Raw genomic sequence first — 18411 nt, forward strand, 5'->3', positions numbered from 1 at the left:
TTTTTTTTTTTTTTAATTCTCTGCTACAAGTCCCTGTCGTCATAGTGCCTTTAAGCTCCTACAGACTCTTCTTTTCTTCTTAAGGAAAAATAAGCTTGGTGATGCCATGCAGAACTTACAATAGCTACTAAATATACATGTTCCCTGAAATGTAGCTGCAATGAAAAGATGACAGAGCATAAAGAGAACAAAACCAGAAACCCAAAGCACCACAGTGTACTATCAATAACATTGCAATGGACGGCTGGTGCCCATCCAGAAACTGAAACAAATTTCAAATATATTTCTCTATGTAGTATTTTCTATTTACAACTGTTAGATGCACCTAGGTTGGTTCTTGTTTGACTTTTTGGAGAGGGTGGGGAGGCGAAAGTCTTGAATTTAGATCCTCTGTTCTAGTGTCTAGGTTAAGGGTAATGCATGTCATTTACCTAGGGAAGAGGGTTTCTTTTTATTTTTATATATATATATATATATAGATTCAGCCAGAGAAATACCGTAAACATGTAAGTTTGTTACAACTCTCTTGTTTCTGCATATGGAATGGGAAGTGGGTTCCTCCTGTCTGGCATTGGAATGAAAAGTCTGTATCAGATGCTCAGTCAAGTCACCCCCATCTGCATCCGCGCTGCTCCCAGCGCTGTCACACACACGCTCCAGCCCTGCTCCCTGCTGGCAAAGCCCCAGCAGGTGCTCAAGTGGGACCCAGTGCTGGTTCTTCTTTGTGCCAATGCTCCATCTCCTGCAGCACCTTGGCAATTTATGGAGGGGAAGAGCTTTCTTGAAGGCCTGAGAGCCAAGCCCCTCGTCCCTGCGGCCGCTGTGCCAGCGCCAGCACGAGCGGCGCTGCCCCGGGTGGGCTTCCCACTTAACAAAGAAGCTGCGAGTCCAACAAGTGGCCTTGTCAGATCTTGATTTATGATGCAAATAATGGTGTGGCGGTGGTGTTTCTTTTTTCCTAGTGCTGAATATTTAGGAAGCATCTTCTCATAAAAATTATGGATGTCTCATTCTCACTCTCTGAGGCACAAAACAGTAAATGAACAGGCTTAACTAATGTGCTTGTTACTTGGTTGGTTGTTTTTTTTGTTTTTTTTTTTCCCTAAGCAATTAAAAAGGCAAAAGGAGTAAGTGAAATTTTCATCATGTTGACAACATTTTGGAATCTCTCTCTCTTTCTCTCTCTCTCTCTCTCTCTGCCTCTCTCCAGCCATTCAGAAAGAGTAAAACATTCCAGTTAACTGACGAGAACCCATCTCATGCACTACTTTAAACACCCATTCTGTTAAAGAAACAAAACAGTATTTGCTATGTATCCCATATTAAAATCTGGCCATAAAAATGCGAAGATACAAAAGAGCATAAAAATAATTTCTGATATAAAATTGGGTTGCTTCCTATTTGGGACTCCTGGTGTTTGGCTGCTGCCTGTCACAGAGGGGCCACTCCTCCTCTCCAAAACACTAATCTGGCTTTGCTGGTTATTGATAGTTTCTAGATTATTCAAAAGTATAAGAGAGATTCTTTTTGGATTTAAATAAAAATAATGCCACCCTTGCAATATGCCCTGAAATAAAACAGGCTCCATGGAAACAATGAAATCACACTCTCTGCTCCTCCCATTCACTTGGATTTCTTAGGGGCAAGAGAAAAAAAAAAAAAAAAAACTCCACACTCTTTGTCCTGGGGTGCTTATGTGGTGTATCAGATTGCAAAGAAAATGACAAATACCGTGATCAATCACTTCATCCCACATTTTCAAGGGAGCTTGCAGAATAGCTCTGCAAAGATTTCAAGTTCATCTTCTAAATCTGGTTAAACAGTCTCATTTGCCCTAGGAAAAAACAAAAATCCTCCTCCTGACAATGGTTGTTTTACAAGCTTAACCATAAGCTCCTGCACTTGCAAACAAATGTACTCAAGGCTGAAATTGTAAGAAGTGTCTTTAAAAATAGAGCTGTGAATCTCCAGAGGGAGAAAAAGAGAGAGAAAGAGACACCTGGAGGGTTGGGCTGATCCATCACTGCAGACCCACTGCGCTGACCCCGCTGGGAGCCACGGGGGCTGCCAGGACCCAGCACCAGCTGGGACTGGGGCACAGAACCACGGCCACACTGCCCAGCAACACCCACAGCTCCCTGCAAGGAGGGCAGCTCTCAGCTCCTCTGCAGCTCGGGGTTCAACCTCAGGTGAGCACTCCCAGGGACCGGGGCGAGGATCCTTCTGCTAACGGGGCAGCGCTCGGGGGGACCCAGCGTGGGGCGGGCACCGAGTGCAGCCACTTCTGGGCCTCACTTTTGGGGTCACTGCTCCTGCAAATGGCAATTAGGGCTTCGTTAGGGTGGTGCTGTGCAGGCTGAGCGTGGCCAAAGGATGGGACCTTAGTTCCTGAAGACAGAAAACTGGCCGCTTGTCGGAGCCTCGGAGCCAATTTTCCTCTCTGCAATGGAGGCATGAAGCCATGGGTTTTTAAGCTTTTATCTTTGCATGGAAAACAAAGATAGGAGTGGGCTTTTCAAGTGTCTCAGCTTGAAAAGAAAACAAATCAAAGATAAGCCCACAAAAACGAAGCAAAAAGAAGAAAAGCCCCTGATTCTCTTTTCTCAGTCTTACTCGGAGTGTGAACAAATCACCCCGAATTGAGAAAAAGACAAGTGCTTAAAAAAAATGCAAAAAATGAACTGAGGAAAACCCATCTCTCACTTCCTAAATAGCTGCTTGCCCTTCTGCTGGGTTTCACCTGCCCACGAGAGAACAGTTAAAGCCAGAGAAATACTGCGCAGCGGAGCGGGAGCACAGGGAGCACATCCAGACAGGCACGAGTCAGACCAGGGGATGCAGGACGGGGACAGGGCCGGGCCCTTCCCGGGGTGGGGACTCGGGGACAGCCAAGGGAGGGACAGAGAGGGAGGGAGAGGGAGCAGAGACCTCCCAGCACTCCAAAAAACAAACAACACCCCCCCCCCATAAATAAAATCAAAGAAAATATACACCAATGTAGTCCATGAGGAACTTCCATGACGGAGTCACACAAGCGAGAAAGCATTCTGGGATGCCAATGACGACTCGGATGGGAATGAAGGAAAACAGGAAAAAAAAACCAAAAGAAGAGATGTCCAACCAATGGAGTAAAATAAAATAAAACAGGTCACATGGTTAGAAATCATTGGTGCTTCCTAGTATCTAGTAGCAGATTACTTCCCAAAAACAACAAAAAAAGTTTTTGGTCCTTCTATATATATATACATATATGTATATATATTATTATTTTTAAAATGTGTGTATACATATATATATGTATATATATTTAGTTGCAACAGTGCTTCTCCGAAAAAAGGTCCATCTATAAATATAATTTTATTTATTTTTATTTTTAAATTTTAGTTCTTTTAAGTTAAAATTCTCCATCTCTCTAGGTATTATTTTTTGAATGGTGTTAACCTGCTGAAGTTTTGCCAGAATGGTGCCTGGCTGCGTCTGGGTTCGGTGAACTCGAAGACCTGGGACTGGGATATGCCATCTGTCACCATGTATTGTCCCTGATTTAATGGATCCTGGGGTGGTGGGTAGGCTGGAGGAACCGACTTGGAGTAGCTCACACCTGCATCGATGATTGGGGGGAAAAAGAAACAGATCAGTCAAAGAGAAATTGGGTCAATAGTCGTTCTTCGTCATGCTACTGCTTCTTATCGCTTCTTATCGCTTCTTATCGCTTCATAACCGGGTCCCACAGGCCAGGACGTGCCAGGGCTGGCCAATCTCCAGGAACGCGGTGCCTGCCTGACCTCTCGGCTCCGAGGCTGCCTCCCTACACCAAGGCTCCAAGACTGGGACAGGATCCATTACTTTTGTTGGGCAGAGTTCTGCCCGCCCTCATGGAAAAGTCCTGTGTGAGCAAGGAGAGCCGGGCCAGGCCCTGCCCGCACCGAGGCCGACGACCGCGCCGCTCGCCCGCTCCAATTTAACATCTCCTGCTCCGGGCTCCTGCTCACCCTCCCTCCCAGCTATCCCTGGACAAAGCCCTGCCCCAACATGCCCCGCTGACCAGCCCCGAGCACGACCCCAAGCACGGCCCCGCTCCGATTCCCGCACGGAACGGAGCAGAGCTGCTGTGGAAGAAGCCCTACCCTGCAGGGATGAGCCTACACCGAGGGCAACTCATTCTTTAGGACTTTTCCATAGGGTTTGTTCTCAATTCACCAGTCTGGCTTCAGCCCAAAACGGCTGCACGCAACGCAGAAAAGGCTGATTCTGCTCAATCCAAACTGGCAGCAATGGATGGACTGGGAAGGCTACACTTTTAGGGTTGAGGTGTTTAATTCCCACACAGGTGAGCCACAGCTCCTGTGCAGGAACGGGGAGAGGGGATGCTGCCCTTACAGCTTTCCCACGGAATGAGGGGGCTTCAGCAACCTGTTGTAAAGAATGGTGTGGAAAGGGTGGCTCTGGGTGACTGAAGTGGAACAGAAGGGATGTGTGTCACCACCAAAGCGTGGCCTACAGGGCACAGTGACACAGTCTGGATGTCCTTCCCCGCAACGCCGCTGACGAGGGACAACCCCTCCTTCAGCCTCAGGGCAGCGGGGCCGGCTGGAAACCACGACTGCAGGAAGGAGAGAGGAGCAGGGCTGTGGAGCAGCTTGCTGTAAGCTCTGGCCATCTCTGGATCATGCAGAACTGCTCTTCCTTCTGCGGGGCCGCGGGACGGGCGAGGCTTCGCGAGGGCCGGCTCGGGGCCGTCGCCTCCCCGGGTTTTAACCGCAGCAGGGAGGCCACTGTCCCCGAGCAGCTCAGTGTCCTCATCTGGACAGCGGGATGGCATCCCCCACCTACCTCACAGGAGGGTTGTGAAGCTAAATTAATTAATGTTTGTAAAACACTTTGAGATCCTCGGCTGGGAAGGTGCTGGAGAAGGCAAAATACGGTGATTAGCACCCAGGTACCAGAGCAAGGTGTGCACAGCAATGCGGCTCCTACCACACACAGACACACCAGCGCTGGCCGGGCACGGACGGCGGCACACGACGGGCACTGACACACAGGGAAAGCCTCACGAGGGCACCCACAGAGCTCACCACACAGCTTTGGCAGGCAGGGCCTCTTCTGGGTACAAACTAAGGCGTGTCTTTAGGGAAGAGAATTGATTCGCTTCTCCTTGCTACAGAATTTACCGATCAGGGGTGAAAATCCTCAAAAGTTTCAGACCAAATGGAGATGTCTTGAGTAATTCTAACTGATTTCTCCTTCTTTACTGTATTTTGTGCAGCTCTCTGTCCACTGTAGAGAATAACCAAGATCATTCCTTACAGTGGGCAAAAACCGCTCTGCAATTCACACTCATTAACCTTTAATGAATTCTTCATGGTTAGCATTTCAAACTTATTTGGAAAGATCGACCTGGAGATGTTCTGGATGTTCTGGATGATCTGTACCTGCATGCTGGAATAGCTACTCATCAATGAGTTCTCTACTCCGTGTTCCCAAGCTCCTGTCTCCCACCTGCAGAGCCCAGGGCAGCCCCAGAGCTGTGCTGGGGTCACACCTGGGCAGGGGTGGCTGTAGGAAATGTGACACAACGTCTGCACCACCCTCGTTGGCACAGAACTCCAAGGAACAGCTTGAATTTCAGTCACTGTGTGACTGAAACCCACAAGGGCAGGGCACTGAGCTCCTCTCTGCCCACCTCTCCCATCCCTTCTCCTGGCACTGTCCTGCTCCGAGCTGCCCTGCTCCAGGCAGGCCAACACGTGGCCAGTGACACCAACTGGAGAGGCTGCTCTGGAGGGCAAACTCCAGCCCTGAGCCCACACAGGAGTGCCAACCTTCTCCTGGAGGCCACCAGCCCTCGGCTGATTTTCCCAGCAGAGACTGGTGAGGGATTTTAGGATCTGTGGGAAGGTGAGGATCTGGTACAGGTCCCTTACATGGCTAGAGTTGGGAAATAAATCTGCTTTGGCTCTCAGCCTGACCAGGAATTACCTCAAAGGCAAACAGTCCCTTGTGTCACCAAAATTACTCATGTTCTACAACAGGAGAGCTGTGAATCTAAAGCTGCTGCTGGGGGGGGACACAGGAATGGTTCTTAGCTTTGTGAGACCTTAAAGCCACCTTGCTTTAGCCCCATGGCTTTGGCATCCTGTGGCTGCAGAGCACCCAGCCTTGCTGGGCTGAGCTCTTTACTGCCTCTAAACCAATCTGAGGAGGGTGAGCTAATGTATTTTAATGATGATACAAAATGCCAGGAAACCTCCTGGATCAGCAAAATGTTGTGCACTTGGAAAGGTGAAGAAATAGAGGAAGGACAGTCTGGCTGATATCTACTGACAGTGATGGAGTTACACTGCAAGGAATGGAATCCACAGTCTGTCTTCTCCAAAAGGGAAAAGGGCAGACTCCCCTGGCCAGATCACTGCCAAACCCCATTTAGTTCTTTCCCAAAACTCCTGAAAAATGTCTGTCCTTGCCTGAAACACCCCCATGCACACCCTGCCCCTTCCCTCAGCAGAGCAGCTCTTCCCATAGTTGTACGTGTGGCCCCGTGGATCTGGGCTACTGGCATCAACATCTGGGCTACTGGCATCAACATCTGGGCTGGATGAATGCCAAAAGCTCCTGGCTGGTTCTATCTGCACAAGCAGCTGAAGGTTTCGTATTTCTCTCATTTATCCAATGGCCTGAACATCAAACCTGTGGATGTCAAGGACATGCACCATCGCCGTGTGTGGGACATGCAGATAAAGCCTCTGTGCTCTGGTAACTCCAGAATGCATTTCCTTGTGGAACTGTGAGACAGCACTTTGCCATAGCTTGAGGTGCCCCAAGAATGACTTTTCTTTTTTTTTTTTTGGACATATCCATGTTCTGGAACACAGAAAGTGGGGGCTGGGAGGGGAAGATTCACCTAATCTGCACATCTTCAAATCCTGAGAAAGAGCAATTCTGGGAGAAGTCTGGCAGGCAGGTATTTTTCTGTTCTGCTCTGAAGTGGTTTGTTCCCTCATCAGAACTTGGGGCCATCGTGCAAAATTGTCTCTTGAGGGATATTTTTTTTTTAATATGCAAAGCCATAACTCCACTGCAATTCACCAGAAAGAAATGAGCACAGCTCTTTTCCAAGGCAATTTTGGGCTGCGTGGCGAGCGGAATTCAAAGCACAAAGGGAGGAATCGATGGATAAGGAACGATTTCCAGGCACAGCAGCCAACTCCACCCCATGGGCAGAGCTGGAGCTCCTTCTGCTGGTTCGTGCTTCCTTCTGCAGCGCGGCTGCAGCTGCACAGAGGATCGCATCGCTCACAGGGCGGGGCTGGGAGAGCTGCTCACGAGGAGAACAAGAAAATTCCCAGATTCATAATTTGGCTAGACAAAACTGGTGAGAGATGCTGCGCTGTCACTTGAAATCATGTCTTTTTATAGCACCAGGCAACGTCACTTGGAGCCTTTTGGATTTCTCAGCTCAGAAAGAAACAATTAAAAAAGATTTGAAACTGTCTCGTTTTCCCCTTCTAGGCTGGGATTTTATTTTTTGGGGTTTTTTGGTTTGGTTTTTTTTTTTTTTCCAAAGTGTCTCTTCTCTTTGAGGTGACAACACGATTTCAGCAGCACGTGAAGGTTTGGGAGCATGCTGGTAACTCACAGGCAATCCACAGGGACACGTGCAGACGGATCATCCAGCAGGACACTGCCCCTCCCCGGGCTCACACGACACAGACACGGAGAACACGCACATCTCCTCCACATAACCATGGAAACTTGCCTTACAAGCTGTTTACTCCATCCTCCACCTAGGAGATTTTAGCTTATCCTTTGATCAGGAGCTACTTCCCAGGTTTTTTCCCCCCACGCTGCTGTCCAGGGTTCACGCTGCTCATTAGCCAGAGCTGGGGAGGGGACAATGACATCGCCAGCGCTGCTGGCAGTTCTGCCCTGGCCGAGGAAAGGGAGCAGTGCTGCCTAAGGAACCTTCCAGCTCCCTCAGAGCTCAACAGCAGCTCAGCCGACTTGCATCTTTTAGAAAATGCTCAAAACCCCCACAAATTCAGTTTCCTCCTGAATACCGTAACCCCCACACGTGGGGAAGCCAGGGACACGCCTCCAGAGCACTAATTGTTGTATGGTTAATTACTCCTGTCATGGCAACAAGTTTAAGGTAAGGAAATGAGCAGAACTGGCTGGGTGGGTCCAGCCCTTTGCCCTCTTCAGCACATTTCAACAGAGGATCTCAAAGCACCACCCCACGACTCCCTGGCTCATGTGTAGGGTTGGCAAAGGACGATGTGTCCGGAGTCGGTTGTCCCCGAGGTGAGGATGGAGCTGAGAACAGGAACCCTCTGCCTCCCAAGGCAGGCCTGACCAGCTGGATTTCCTCGCTTTACACCTCCCTGCTGAATCACCCAGCTCTCACTTTGCCATATTTGCCCAGCTCCAGAGGAATTTCAGTGGTGCCTCAGCCATGGCTCTTTACATACCAAGGGATTTCACTGGTACCAATGAGGAGAACATGCCTGAGCTCCCTTTTCTAACCACGAGCCTCCCTTCTCTGTTTAGGAGGGAGAGGGCTGGCTGCAGCTTGAGAAATGCAGGAGGAAACAATCATCTCATGTCCTGATGTTCCCCAGACAACCACAACATCTACCTACACACACTGAGCTAACCCGAGCCTCTGGAGTCTATTTATCAAGTCTGCTACCGCAGCCTGATGTCATTAGACCAGACATTAAGATAATGATTCCTCGTGTGATAAGAAAAGCTAATCGAGGCAAGATGGAATAAATGATACTGGGGCTTTATCCATCAGAGCCAGGTGAAAACTAACTCCTGCTATCCTGTGTTTGTAGAGCCTCCCTCTCCTCCAGCACCCTGCAGGCTGAGCACAGATCACTCCGTGGGTTTCACTGATGGGAAGGGACCAGTTCAGCCCTGGAATGAAGTCTGACCTAAACCCCCTCACCAAACTCAAGGTGTAGGAGTATCTGGGCTCACAAACTTATTTCAGTGGGAATCCCAACACATCATCGATGTCAACACCCTGGCTCTTCCCACGAGGGGCATTAACATCTCACCAAAAAACTGCCCTGGGGGATTTGCTCAGCAAATCTCACCACTACCATCCTCAGAGGTAAGAATTTATTCCTGCTTTGCCTTAGCATGTAGATCTGACTGGTTCCTGGAGGATCCTGAGGGCTCCAGCTGGATTCCTGATGCCATCAGTGCGATGGTGCTCGTGGACCCACAGCACGAAGCGCTGGTAAGGGTCTGGATTTTACAAGAAATGGGGTAAACTCTGTGCTTGCCCTGAATCTGTGGGGAAATACCACGGACAACACGATCAGCTCCATCCTTCCACCTCCTGCGCTGTGAAAAAAAGGGAAGTGACCCTGATTATCCGAAAATGCAAATGCCCCTCTTTGTTTTGAAGCAGTTGGGCTGTGGTTGCTCAGGCTCCTGCAATCCCCCGAGGCTGTGCCTACACGTGTGAATAGCTGGGGAAACACGGCAGGGCCACGTCAATCTTGTCAGCAAAGAAGATGCAATAAAAGAGGATTAAACAGCCGGGAGAACCACGGGAAGGACCGAGCACCCCCGGTCAGCCCTGTCCTGCCCAGCTCTGCCGGGCTGAGGTGCTGGGAGAGCCTCAAGTGCAGAAGTGGGGGAAGCCAGAGAAGCTGTTGCATGTCTGGGTCAGGGTTTTTATGACATAGTTGGCTGTGAGCTCAAGTGATCAGAAAGGAATAAATTAACAGGAAAATCCAGTGATTCAGAGGGTGTTTGGTGACAGGCCAAGGCAGCTCGTGCTGGCTGATGATTTAACCCCTGCTGGGTTTGCATGGCTGAGTGTTCACGGGCAGGTTTAGTGATCGCATCTTCCTCAGGTGATGCCGGCTGAATCTCTGCTTCCCTCATCCTAAAAACTTGGCAGGGCTCAGGCATCTCCTGGGGGGAAGCTTGCACAGGGCACGGAGAGGAGCCACATACAGTGTGGGGGTCTCCTGGGGTGGGGAACACCCCCAGCTCACACTAAGGTCCCTTCTTTAAATGTGAACAGACATTTCCCTTTCCAAAAGTAGGAAACGGTGCTGCAAGAATGGAGTCTCCTTCCTGGAAGGACCTCTAATTCCCTGGCACCACTGGCTGGCAGCTCCTAGGAATATGAACAAATATTCCTTCTGTGGACAGGCTGTCCTGCAAGGGGCCAGAGGTGGGGGATCAGAGAGGTAACTGAGTGTTCCTTCAGGCTGCAAACACCAATCCTTGCAGGGGGGATCGCGAGTGGCCAGGGAACAGAGGCCCCTCATGCAGAGAGGCACGCCACGAGCCTTCTGTTTTCAAATGCTTAGAAATGGAAAAATGACCCTGGATTAACCTTTGTCTACATTAAGGATGGACTGGAGATCCACAAGGGATCCGTTTTCAAGGCAACTTTAGAGCAGTTCCCACGCCTTTAGTCAGTGACCAGCACGGTCAGAAGAGGCCAGTGCCACCCTTCCCCTGCCCTGTCCCGCCGTGGGACCCGGGCTCTGCGCAGAACCTGCTCTCCTGCCTGCAAAGGGCTGCAGGGAAGGGTTTCTGTTGTTTTTCTAAGTCAAGACAAACAAATTTCTCTTGTTATTTCACTCCTCCTAGGAGACACCAGACTGAATTCCATTCCCAGTTCCCACACGGACACTGGAGGAAGCCAAAGGGCAGCGGCCAAGAGGCAAAATCTTGACCAACCCATGCAAAGGGCAACCAGCAGCAAGCAGCCCTTTTCCCTCTGTCAGTGGGGCACAGAGCCAGCACTGCCCATTTACTGGATGTCTAATGGACTTAAAGAAGGCCAAAAATTGGTTTAGTGCTGTCTTAAGGCACCTGGTCCACTATCATTACGTTCTGCCCAATCCAAAAAGGAGTGCAAATCCTGGGACACTGGACATCATTAACTGGGTGTGGCAGGGAGCCTGGCCCTGCACACATTGCTGAGAGCCAGGAGGGGGCTGCTGCCCCACACGGGACCCTCAGCTGGGGAGCAAGCACTCCTCAGAACACTCAGAGCGTGGTCTCACTTAATCACCTGGATAAAGGTCCTGCTAGTTTAAAAAGCAGAGTTTTAAGGTTTCCTCTGCTGCTCTCAGCTGCTCTCCCCCTCTCCTGCTGCAGCCAGCAGAGGTTTAAATGCCTCCTTTTCAAACACATGCCAGCCACCTCCAGAGCAATACTTCTGGGAGGTGTGGTACAACAGTGCATGAAATAAGCAGCACTTTATACTATTTGAAAAATGTTTTTCTGCTTCACCTCTAACAAAGTTGATTGCATTTTCCATTTCACCTCCTTCATGGCTTTTCTCTCTTCCTTAAGTGTTCTGTGACAGGGGAATTACCATGGCTTCCCATTTAAGAGGTGGAGGGAACAAGTGAGATAATCTAGGAACAAGTCTGTAATAGGCATCCTGTGACACGGGAGCCAGGCTGGCAGCACCTTGAGCAGCTGAGCTGTCAAGGCCTGCTGCAGCCACTGAGACCATCCTGCAAAGCCTGCATTTAAATAAATAAATACTCCTATCGAATACAGTGACCTGGTCCTCCTTCTGAAGGGCTTCCCTGCTTTTCAGGTATAACTGATGCTCCAAAAGCAGCTCCAAGCCCTTTCCAGCGCTCCTGTGGTGCTGTGGGAGGGCAGAGGCAGCAGCAGCCGCTGGCACGGGCACACCTGCAGCCCCAAGTGCCTGCCAAGGTCTTGGCAAAATGAAATGTTGTCAATATCTGTAAAATGCATACGGCAAGATTAAAAAAATCAGTCACTAAAAGCCAGCTCTCAGGAGTTTCCTCCTACCTCCCTCTTCTGAGCAGCGCCAGCAGCTCCCTGCTCCGGCAGCCTCGCACCTCTCGTTGGGTCTTGGGCAGAAGACAAACCACAGAGTAACAAAACTAAGAGTTTTCAGTGTCAATACTTAATTTAATCAACCTGAGACTGGGCTATGGTCACCACAGCATAGGGCAAAGCACACAGAGCTACTGTTTTCATGACCCTATTTGTTGTTTCTCAGATTTCACGTCCTAAAACCAACCAGGCTGTGCTTAACTCAGTGCTGGGGGGTGACTGAACTTCTGTCTGGCTCGAGGACTTAATCCCGTAAAAAGAACTGCCAGTGCCACAGCCTAAGCTCATTCTTCACCAAAGAAATGCTGACTGCTGTTTTAGGAGCTAATGAATTTCATAGTCCGAGAAGCCCAAGATAACAACCCCTCCTTTTTCATCTCAGAGAGAAAGAGAGAGAAAGACAAAGAGAGCAGACAGAGAGCAATTGCTGTGTAAGACATAAGTCCTGTCAGGCAGACTGTATTTGTCAGGATGCAAGTCCAGTGATTTACGTGGGGATACTGGCAGGCATGCTCAGGCACCTCTGAACCGTGTCACTCACTGGCTGAACAGTACAATTATTAATTAATACCTATATTAATTAATAATAGAATTAACGGAACAGCTAGCAATAATTTAACCTGGCTTTGTCACGGCAGTCATGCAAGTCAGGCTCTCTCATTGTGCAGTCGCCACAAGCCCTGTGGATGCTCCCGTGCTGAGGGACAGACATGCAGGTGCTGAGGGGCTGTGGCAGGGGCACAGGGACAGTGTGAGACACCTGGGCCTGCTTTGGGTGTGCACACTCTGAGCTTAGGACATCTGGCCAGGAGAGTTTTTAGAGAACATCTTAGGAGACAACGGAAGAAGTCAGTAGAGAGGAGAAGACTGATGACAATGGAGAGACACAGCAAACCAAGGAGTTCACAGCTGGCCTGGCAAACCACTCCTGGACCAGCAAAGCCAGTAGACAACACACAGGTGAGGCAGAAAGCAAAGAGCTCCTTCAACTTCTGCAAAACCCCCCCCCAAAACACCTGCACAGAGCAGGGACCAACCTGCCTGCACCTGACCTGAGCCAAGCCTTGAGGAGCTCTCTCAAAACCCACTTGTAGGCCTACTTGTGCTATGGAACTTTGGTAACAAATCAGTACATCCATGACTGTGTGAAGCTTTGGAGAACTTGAGAAATGACCTCTCTGACCTTCCCTCTGTGTTGAGTATTTCCAAACCTGTAGCTGCAAGAGTTATTGCGAGAGAGAATTACCGCTGGTTTGGCCGGTGGAGACTCTGCCTAACACCAGGCATGGCATTGATCAGCTGGCTGCAGCCTGCCTGGCCAGGGAAATGAATCTGACATTCCAGAGGTACAACGTCTTGACTAAAATACTTTATTTTCTAGAGTTGATGCTACTGTGCTGTCTTTAAAAAATTACAGGCAGCCCCAGGAAACAAGAGTGTCCCTTTCCAGCAGCAGGAAAGGGGGGTACTCCCTCCCCAGTTCCAGCATTTTAGCAATTTTTTTTTTTTTTTTTTTTTTTTTTTTTTTGCTAATGGGAGACTTTGGGAATTAGCAGAACCTCTACACACCTCCGCACTCACTCCCATTTCAGCCTGAGATAAACAACTGAGATAGATAGATTTCTGCCCCCAGGGACAGCTTCTGGACATCAGACTGGAGACACGAGATCAAATTCATCTCTGGTGCAGTTCCACTGGCTTTCAACCACCTTCGACCAGAGATTAATTTGGCCCACAGATACATTAAGAAAGGATACAAAGCACAAACGGTATTTGATATAAAAAGAGAAGGGAGGGGGAAGTTGAGGGGACGCTGGATCCTAACCCAGCAGGATTCAGCCCAGCCCGCTCCACCCTCACATCACCAGGCACAGAGCGTGTTGCCGGTTACCTTTTTGCTTACTGACTTTCTTTACTGTCATTGCCGCTTGCCGCTTTTGATTCTCAGAAATTTCAAAGCCTGGAAAAGGGAACACGGCAAACACAATTCAGAAGGTTGCTCACAAAGCCTCGTTTCCCTTTGGGGAGGGGGATGCTCTGCTCTGTTTGCAAACACGGAATGCTCTGGGGGTGTGTGGGCAGGGATTCTACCGGAAAGCAACTCCTCCTTGGCTTCTTTCTAATCTCACTTGTGCAGGGGCTGGATGAAAAGTAAGATTAGACCCATTTTTATTTATGCAGTGTCATAAATATGCCCAGGGCTTTAGAGCTGAGCAGCAAACTGAGCCTGGACTGACGCTGGTCACAGTCAATTTGAGGGCTGGCGCAAGGGAAGGGCTGACACTGACTTTGCTGCCTCCCCTCTGCATGAGACATCCTTAACCTGAGCAGGAGGATGCAGCCAGGAGACCCTGAGGGCAGATGGCCAAAGACTTCCCTCTCCCACACACCCACGGAGGTCCAGGCTTGAAGCTATGGGCAGAATTTGTTTATTGAGGGCCAAAAAAACCAGTAACTGAGCTGGAAGGAGACCTATTTGTGACCAGCAGAGCAACCAGGGCCATTTCACCAGGGTTGAACTGTAATTCTACCACAAAGAAAATGTGGGCTCCTCCACCCATTGGGGCTAAATTAAACACTACCAACAACCTCCTTTCAGATTCATTTCCACATTCCTCACCTATCTTTTCATCTTCTTTTACCATCTTCCTTTCTTCTCTGAAAGCTCTAAGCCATCGTAACTTCTCCTCCAGTTTCTTGGCAAAGAATAAGTGCATTTCCTCAGTCTCCTTGTTATGCAGTTTGAAGGCATTCTTCATGCTGACATTGAAGTCATCATCTCTCCCATCTTCTATATCCACCACTTCATATTTATCCATGTCTATGCGTCCTTTGTAATACAGGATATCCCTTCGGATCAGATCCTACAGAGGGAAAAGGAGACAGGGTTCATGGTGAGACCTTATGGAGCCTGAGCTCAGCAGGGAATTCCTGGGAGAGCTGAGGAAAAGAAAGAAGGGATGGTGAAACCTGGTCAGATCCTTCAATTCCTGGGAGAGCTGAGGGGAACAAAGAAGTGATGGTGAAACCTGGTCAGATCCTTCCAGCCCTGCCTGCTGTGAACACCTCTCCTGCTGGCCAAACAGGGCAGACCATGGGCAGAGAGGAACGAAACACACACCCTTGAGCTGCAAAATTCAGTTTGTAGGCACGAAGAAATGTCTCGGAGCAGGTGACATGTTCCAGCATTTCCACATGGGAGGTTCTGCTCCACAGGGTGAGAACTGCAAGGCACAGGCTGCTGGCCTGAGGGATCCCTGTGGGGCTGAGCAGGCTGGGGAGCCATTACTGGTGTGGCAGCACAGAATGCCCAGTGCAGCTCTGTTTTCCACACACATTCGCACACCCAGGAGGGACTGGTCTCTGCCCCTTGTCCCACTCACACACAGCTCACTGGTGAGAAACCACCCTGATTCTCAGCTCAAAGCACCCCTGACCTACCTCTGTCTCATTCCACCCGGGATTTAACCTCTTGATCCAGCTTGTTTTTCTTTTTCTCTCCTTGATATTTATAACCTTTTCAACCAAACCTGTTCGTGCTCATCTCCCTTCTCAGTTGGTTATTCCCTGTTGTTCAGCAACAGCTCATTTCTCTGCGTTGGGAAGGGAAAAGCAAATTCCCCATTGGCCCCACATCTCTGTGCCTGTTATCTCAGGTAACACAAGATGATCATCAGAAAACAATTTTAATTCTCTAGTCATGGCCACACAAAGTGATTCAATAGATTAAAAACCAAATTCAGCAACACACAACCAAGATTTCCTTCCTCTAACCACTCTCAAAAGCAATATTTAGGTATATTAAATCAATTTAACCTAAATACCTTTGGATTTTTCAGAGTGCCCTAAAGATAAATGCTATGTCACAGGATTCATTTAAGAGGAAAAATGAAGGCAAGGTACAGCACTTATTTATTGAAATAATATTTAGCAGTGAGGCTTTTTCAAGATAAGCAGTAGGTATTATTTTAAACAAATTAATCTTGGAAAATAAACTCTACATCATAATGATTTAGCAAACTTGCTCATGGATCTGCCACACAGTATGAACTATCACAAGACTGGCCAGAAGCTCACAGGCTTTAAATCCTGACTCCTTCATCTAGAATGCTCTGGGTGGGTGGGGGAAACTCCATTAGCAAATACCTCATACAAAAACCTTCCTCTGGTGTAGGCTTGAAATAGTGATGCTGTCCAAAACACAAGAAAAAGGTATTTCAGGCTGAATAGGCAACAGAAAATCTTTTCAGTTTCGTCCTAACTTAGGAAATTGCTTCTTTCCCTCGGTGCTGTGGAAAGGCTGCAAGAGCCACGCGGAGCCTGATCAATCAGCTCGATACCACACACGGTGTTTAATGGGAGTCTGGGGCTTGTTCTCAGAGAGAACATTTATCTCCACCACGTTCTCAAAAAAACCTGATACCAAATCTCACAGGGACAAAGATGTGCTCCTTAAATCAGCTGCACAGCAGCCACTCCCCTTCCCACTGCTGCTGAGAACTTCCAGAACCAACCCCATCAGACCATGGGCCCGTGAGGATGGATCCAATGGACTTTTCCAGGCAATTTCCATGATTGTGGAGAGATTTGTTCATAAAGGTACTATAAGAATCAATAATCACAAGCTCTGAAAATCCCAGGCTCTGTGCACTGCCTCTTTCCTCACACACACTAAATACATTTTCCCCCTCTTATCTCTCCGATTTTGATTCAGAAAACACTATGAGCTATTTTTAATAGTGACTGCCAAGTGAATGCTTTACCAGCCTTGTGCTTCCAGAGGACAATCCATGGGTTTGGACGTGCCTGACTGAGCTGCTCCACACATTTGCCCTCCTGGGATGCAGCAGAAGCTGCCGCTGTCTCCGGCCAGGCTCTGAGGGTCCTGAGCTGCTGAGTATTGGATGTGAAGATAAAGGCATTGCCCAGGAGTGACTGAAGGAGCAGCGAGGACATAATGGAATCCTGCAAGTGCCTCTGGAGATCAAACAGCCCCACAGGTTACTGCTGGTGAAATGCAGGAGTGAGGAAGCAGCAGCTCAGCTGCAGAGGAGGAAACGTTGCAGTTTGGCCTTGAGCTGAGCAAGGGAAAGACAACAGCACAAAGCTCCTGTCTGTCACTTCACTGCCATCTGGAGAAGGAAATTCCACAATGGCTCTAGAAGAAATGCATCATCTTTTCTCCCAATGCTTTCCTTCAAAGGAAGGACCACTGTTGGCCATGAACTCTACACTGGTACCCTGAATTTCTAAGAGACCCTTTATTCCCCACAGAGTGGCAGAGCACACAAACACCTCATGGGTAGCACATGCCTGGACATGGAGGACTTCGTCCACACCTGGTTCCAGAAAGTTCAGTCCACAGAGCAGATTAACAACTGTAACTGGATAATTTTACTTCTAATGGGCTCAGCATTTCCTATTATCATTCTCTGTTCTTCTTGTCAACACGCAGTGAATGGGTATTATTTCCCAACTGACTCAATTTTAACACCCATAATATGGGAAGCATAATAATTATTTGATCTGTGGATATTTTATACAGCTTTTAAAGAATAACAGACACCACTTAGCTCCTTAGCGAAGCATGGCCCTCTTCAAACGCCTGGAACTGTAATTGAGCTCAATAAAATGCAGGTATTCATCTGGCCTACAGGAGAGACAGCAAACAAGGCCAAACCCTTGTTTTAAGGAGCTTTTTATGCACGTGGACAAGAGGATAGAAATTGAGAGAGCACACAGAAGAGATGCTGCTTGTGTGCTCTCTGCCAGGTGCAGCAGCAGTGCTCAGACATGAACCTGTTGATCCTCGCTTTGTCCAGCACAGTTCTAGCTTTTCTCCCAGTGGAGTCAAAGCAAACATGAGATAAAGGAAAGCAGCTGTGAGGCTGAGGAGGCAAATGGCTTGTTCCACCAGCCTGGTGTAAGTACAGCATGGCAGGAGGACAAAGCAGATCTGTGCACAAAAATGGAGATCTGTCTGCTACAGAAGCAGCCACGCTGCTGAGAGGAGCTCTGGCTTTGTGGGGGACAGGAATGGCAGCTGCTGCTCCTGCTCCTGGTTATCCCAGGGATAAATGAGAGAATTAGGAAGAAATTATCAACCTCTAGGATATAGCTTTGTTCACATGCTGGCTCGGTTCATGTGGAACTGTTTATTATCCTGCCCGTGGCTCAGCCAGGGTGACCATCGGCTACTTTGCACTGGCCAGTTCTGAATGTCACACGAGATTATTTCTTGTAGTTAAATCAGGCAAGAGCAAGAAAATATAAAAATAAAAACCCAAAAAAAGTCTCTCAAAACCTTATCAGTGGGGAAAGGCCAAAGAAATGGAGCTGTTTTATCTAGAAAGGCCATGACTAAAAAGGAATGTGCTGTTGGTATTCCAGTATGTGAAAGCTGCTCCTCTTCTAAGGAGGCTGGTGACCAATTATTCCCCATTTTGATTGTGCCTTGGCTTAATTTACCACAAGGGGGAACAGGATTAGAATCTTGGGGAAAAAATGTTTCTATCTAGAAGAGTAGTTAAACCCTAGAACAGACAAAACAGGCAA

The 18411-nt window shown here is 48.6% G+C and overlaps 1 protein-coding gene across 1 annotated transcript in view; it reads right to left on the reverse strand.

Moving 5' to 3' along the window:
* Window positions 1–3350: 3350 nt before the first annotated feature.
* The window catches only part of ARHGEF9 (Cdc42 guanine nucleotide exchange factor 9), a 155998-nt gene continuing 140937 nt past the window's right edge, over window positions 3351–18411 (reverse strand). The window contains exons 9-11 of the mRNA XM_017737504.1: window positions 14477–14720; window positions 13748–13816; window positions 3351–3601 (exon numbers count right to left, since the gene is read on the reverse strand). Coding sequence (XP_017592993.1) covers window positions 3420–3601; window positions 13748–13816; window positions 14477–14720 — 495 coding nt within the window. The 3' untranslated portion in view covers window positions 3351–3419. The remainder of the gene's footprint in view (window positions 3602–13747; window positions 13817–14476; window positions 14721–18411) is intronic.

Source organism: Corvus brachyrhynchos, unplaced genomic scaffold (genome assembly GCF_000691975.1).
Source record: "Corvus brachyrhynchos isolate BGI_N302 unplaced genomic scaffold, ASM69197v1 scaffold346, whole genome shotgun sequence".
NCBI lineage: Eukaryota > Metazoa > Chordata > Aves > Passeriformes > Corvidae > Corvus > Corvus brachyrhynchos.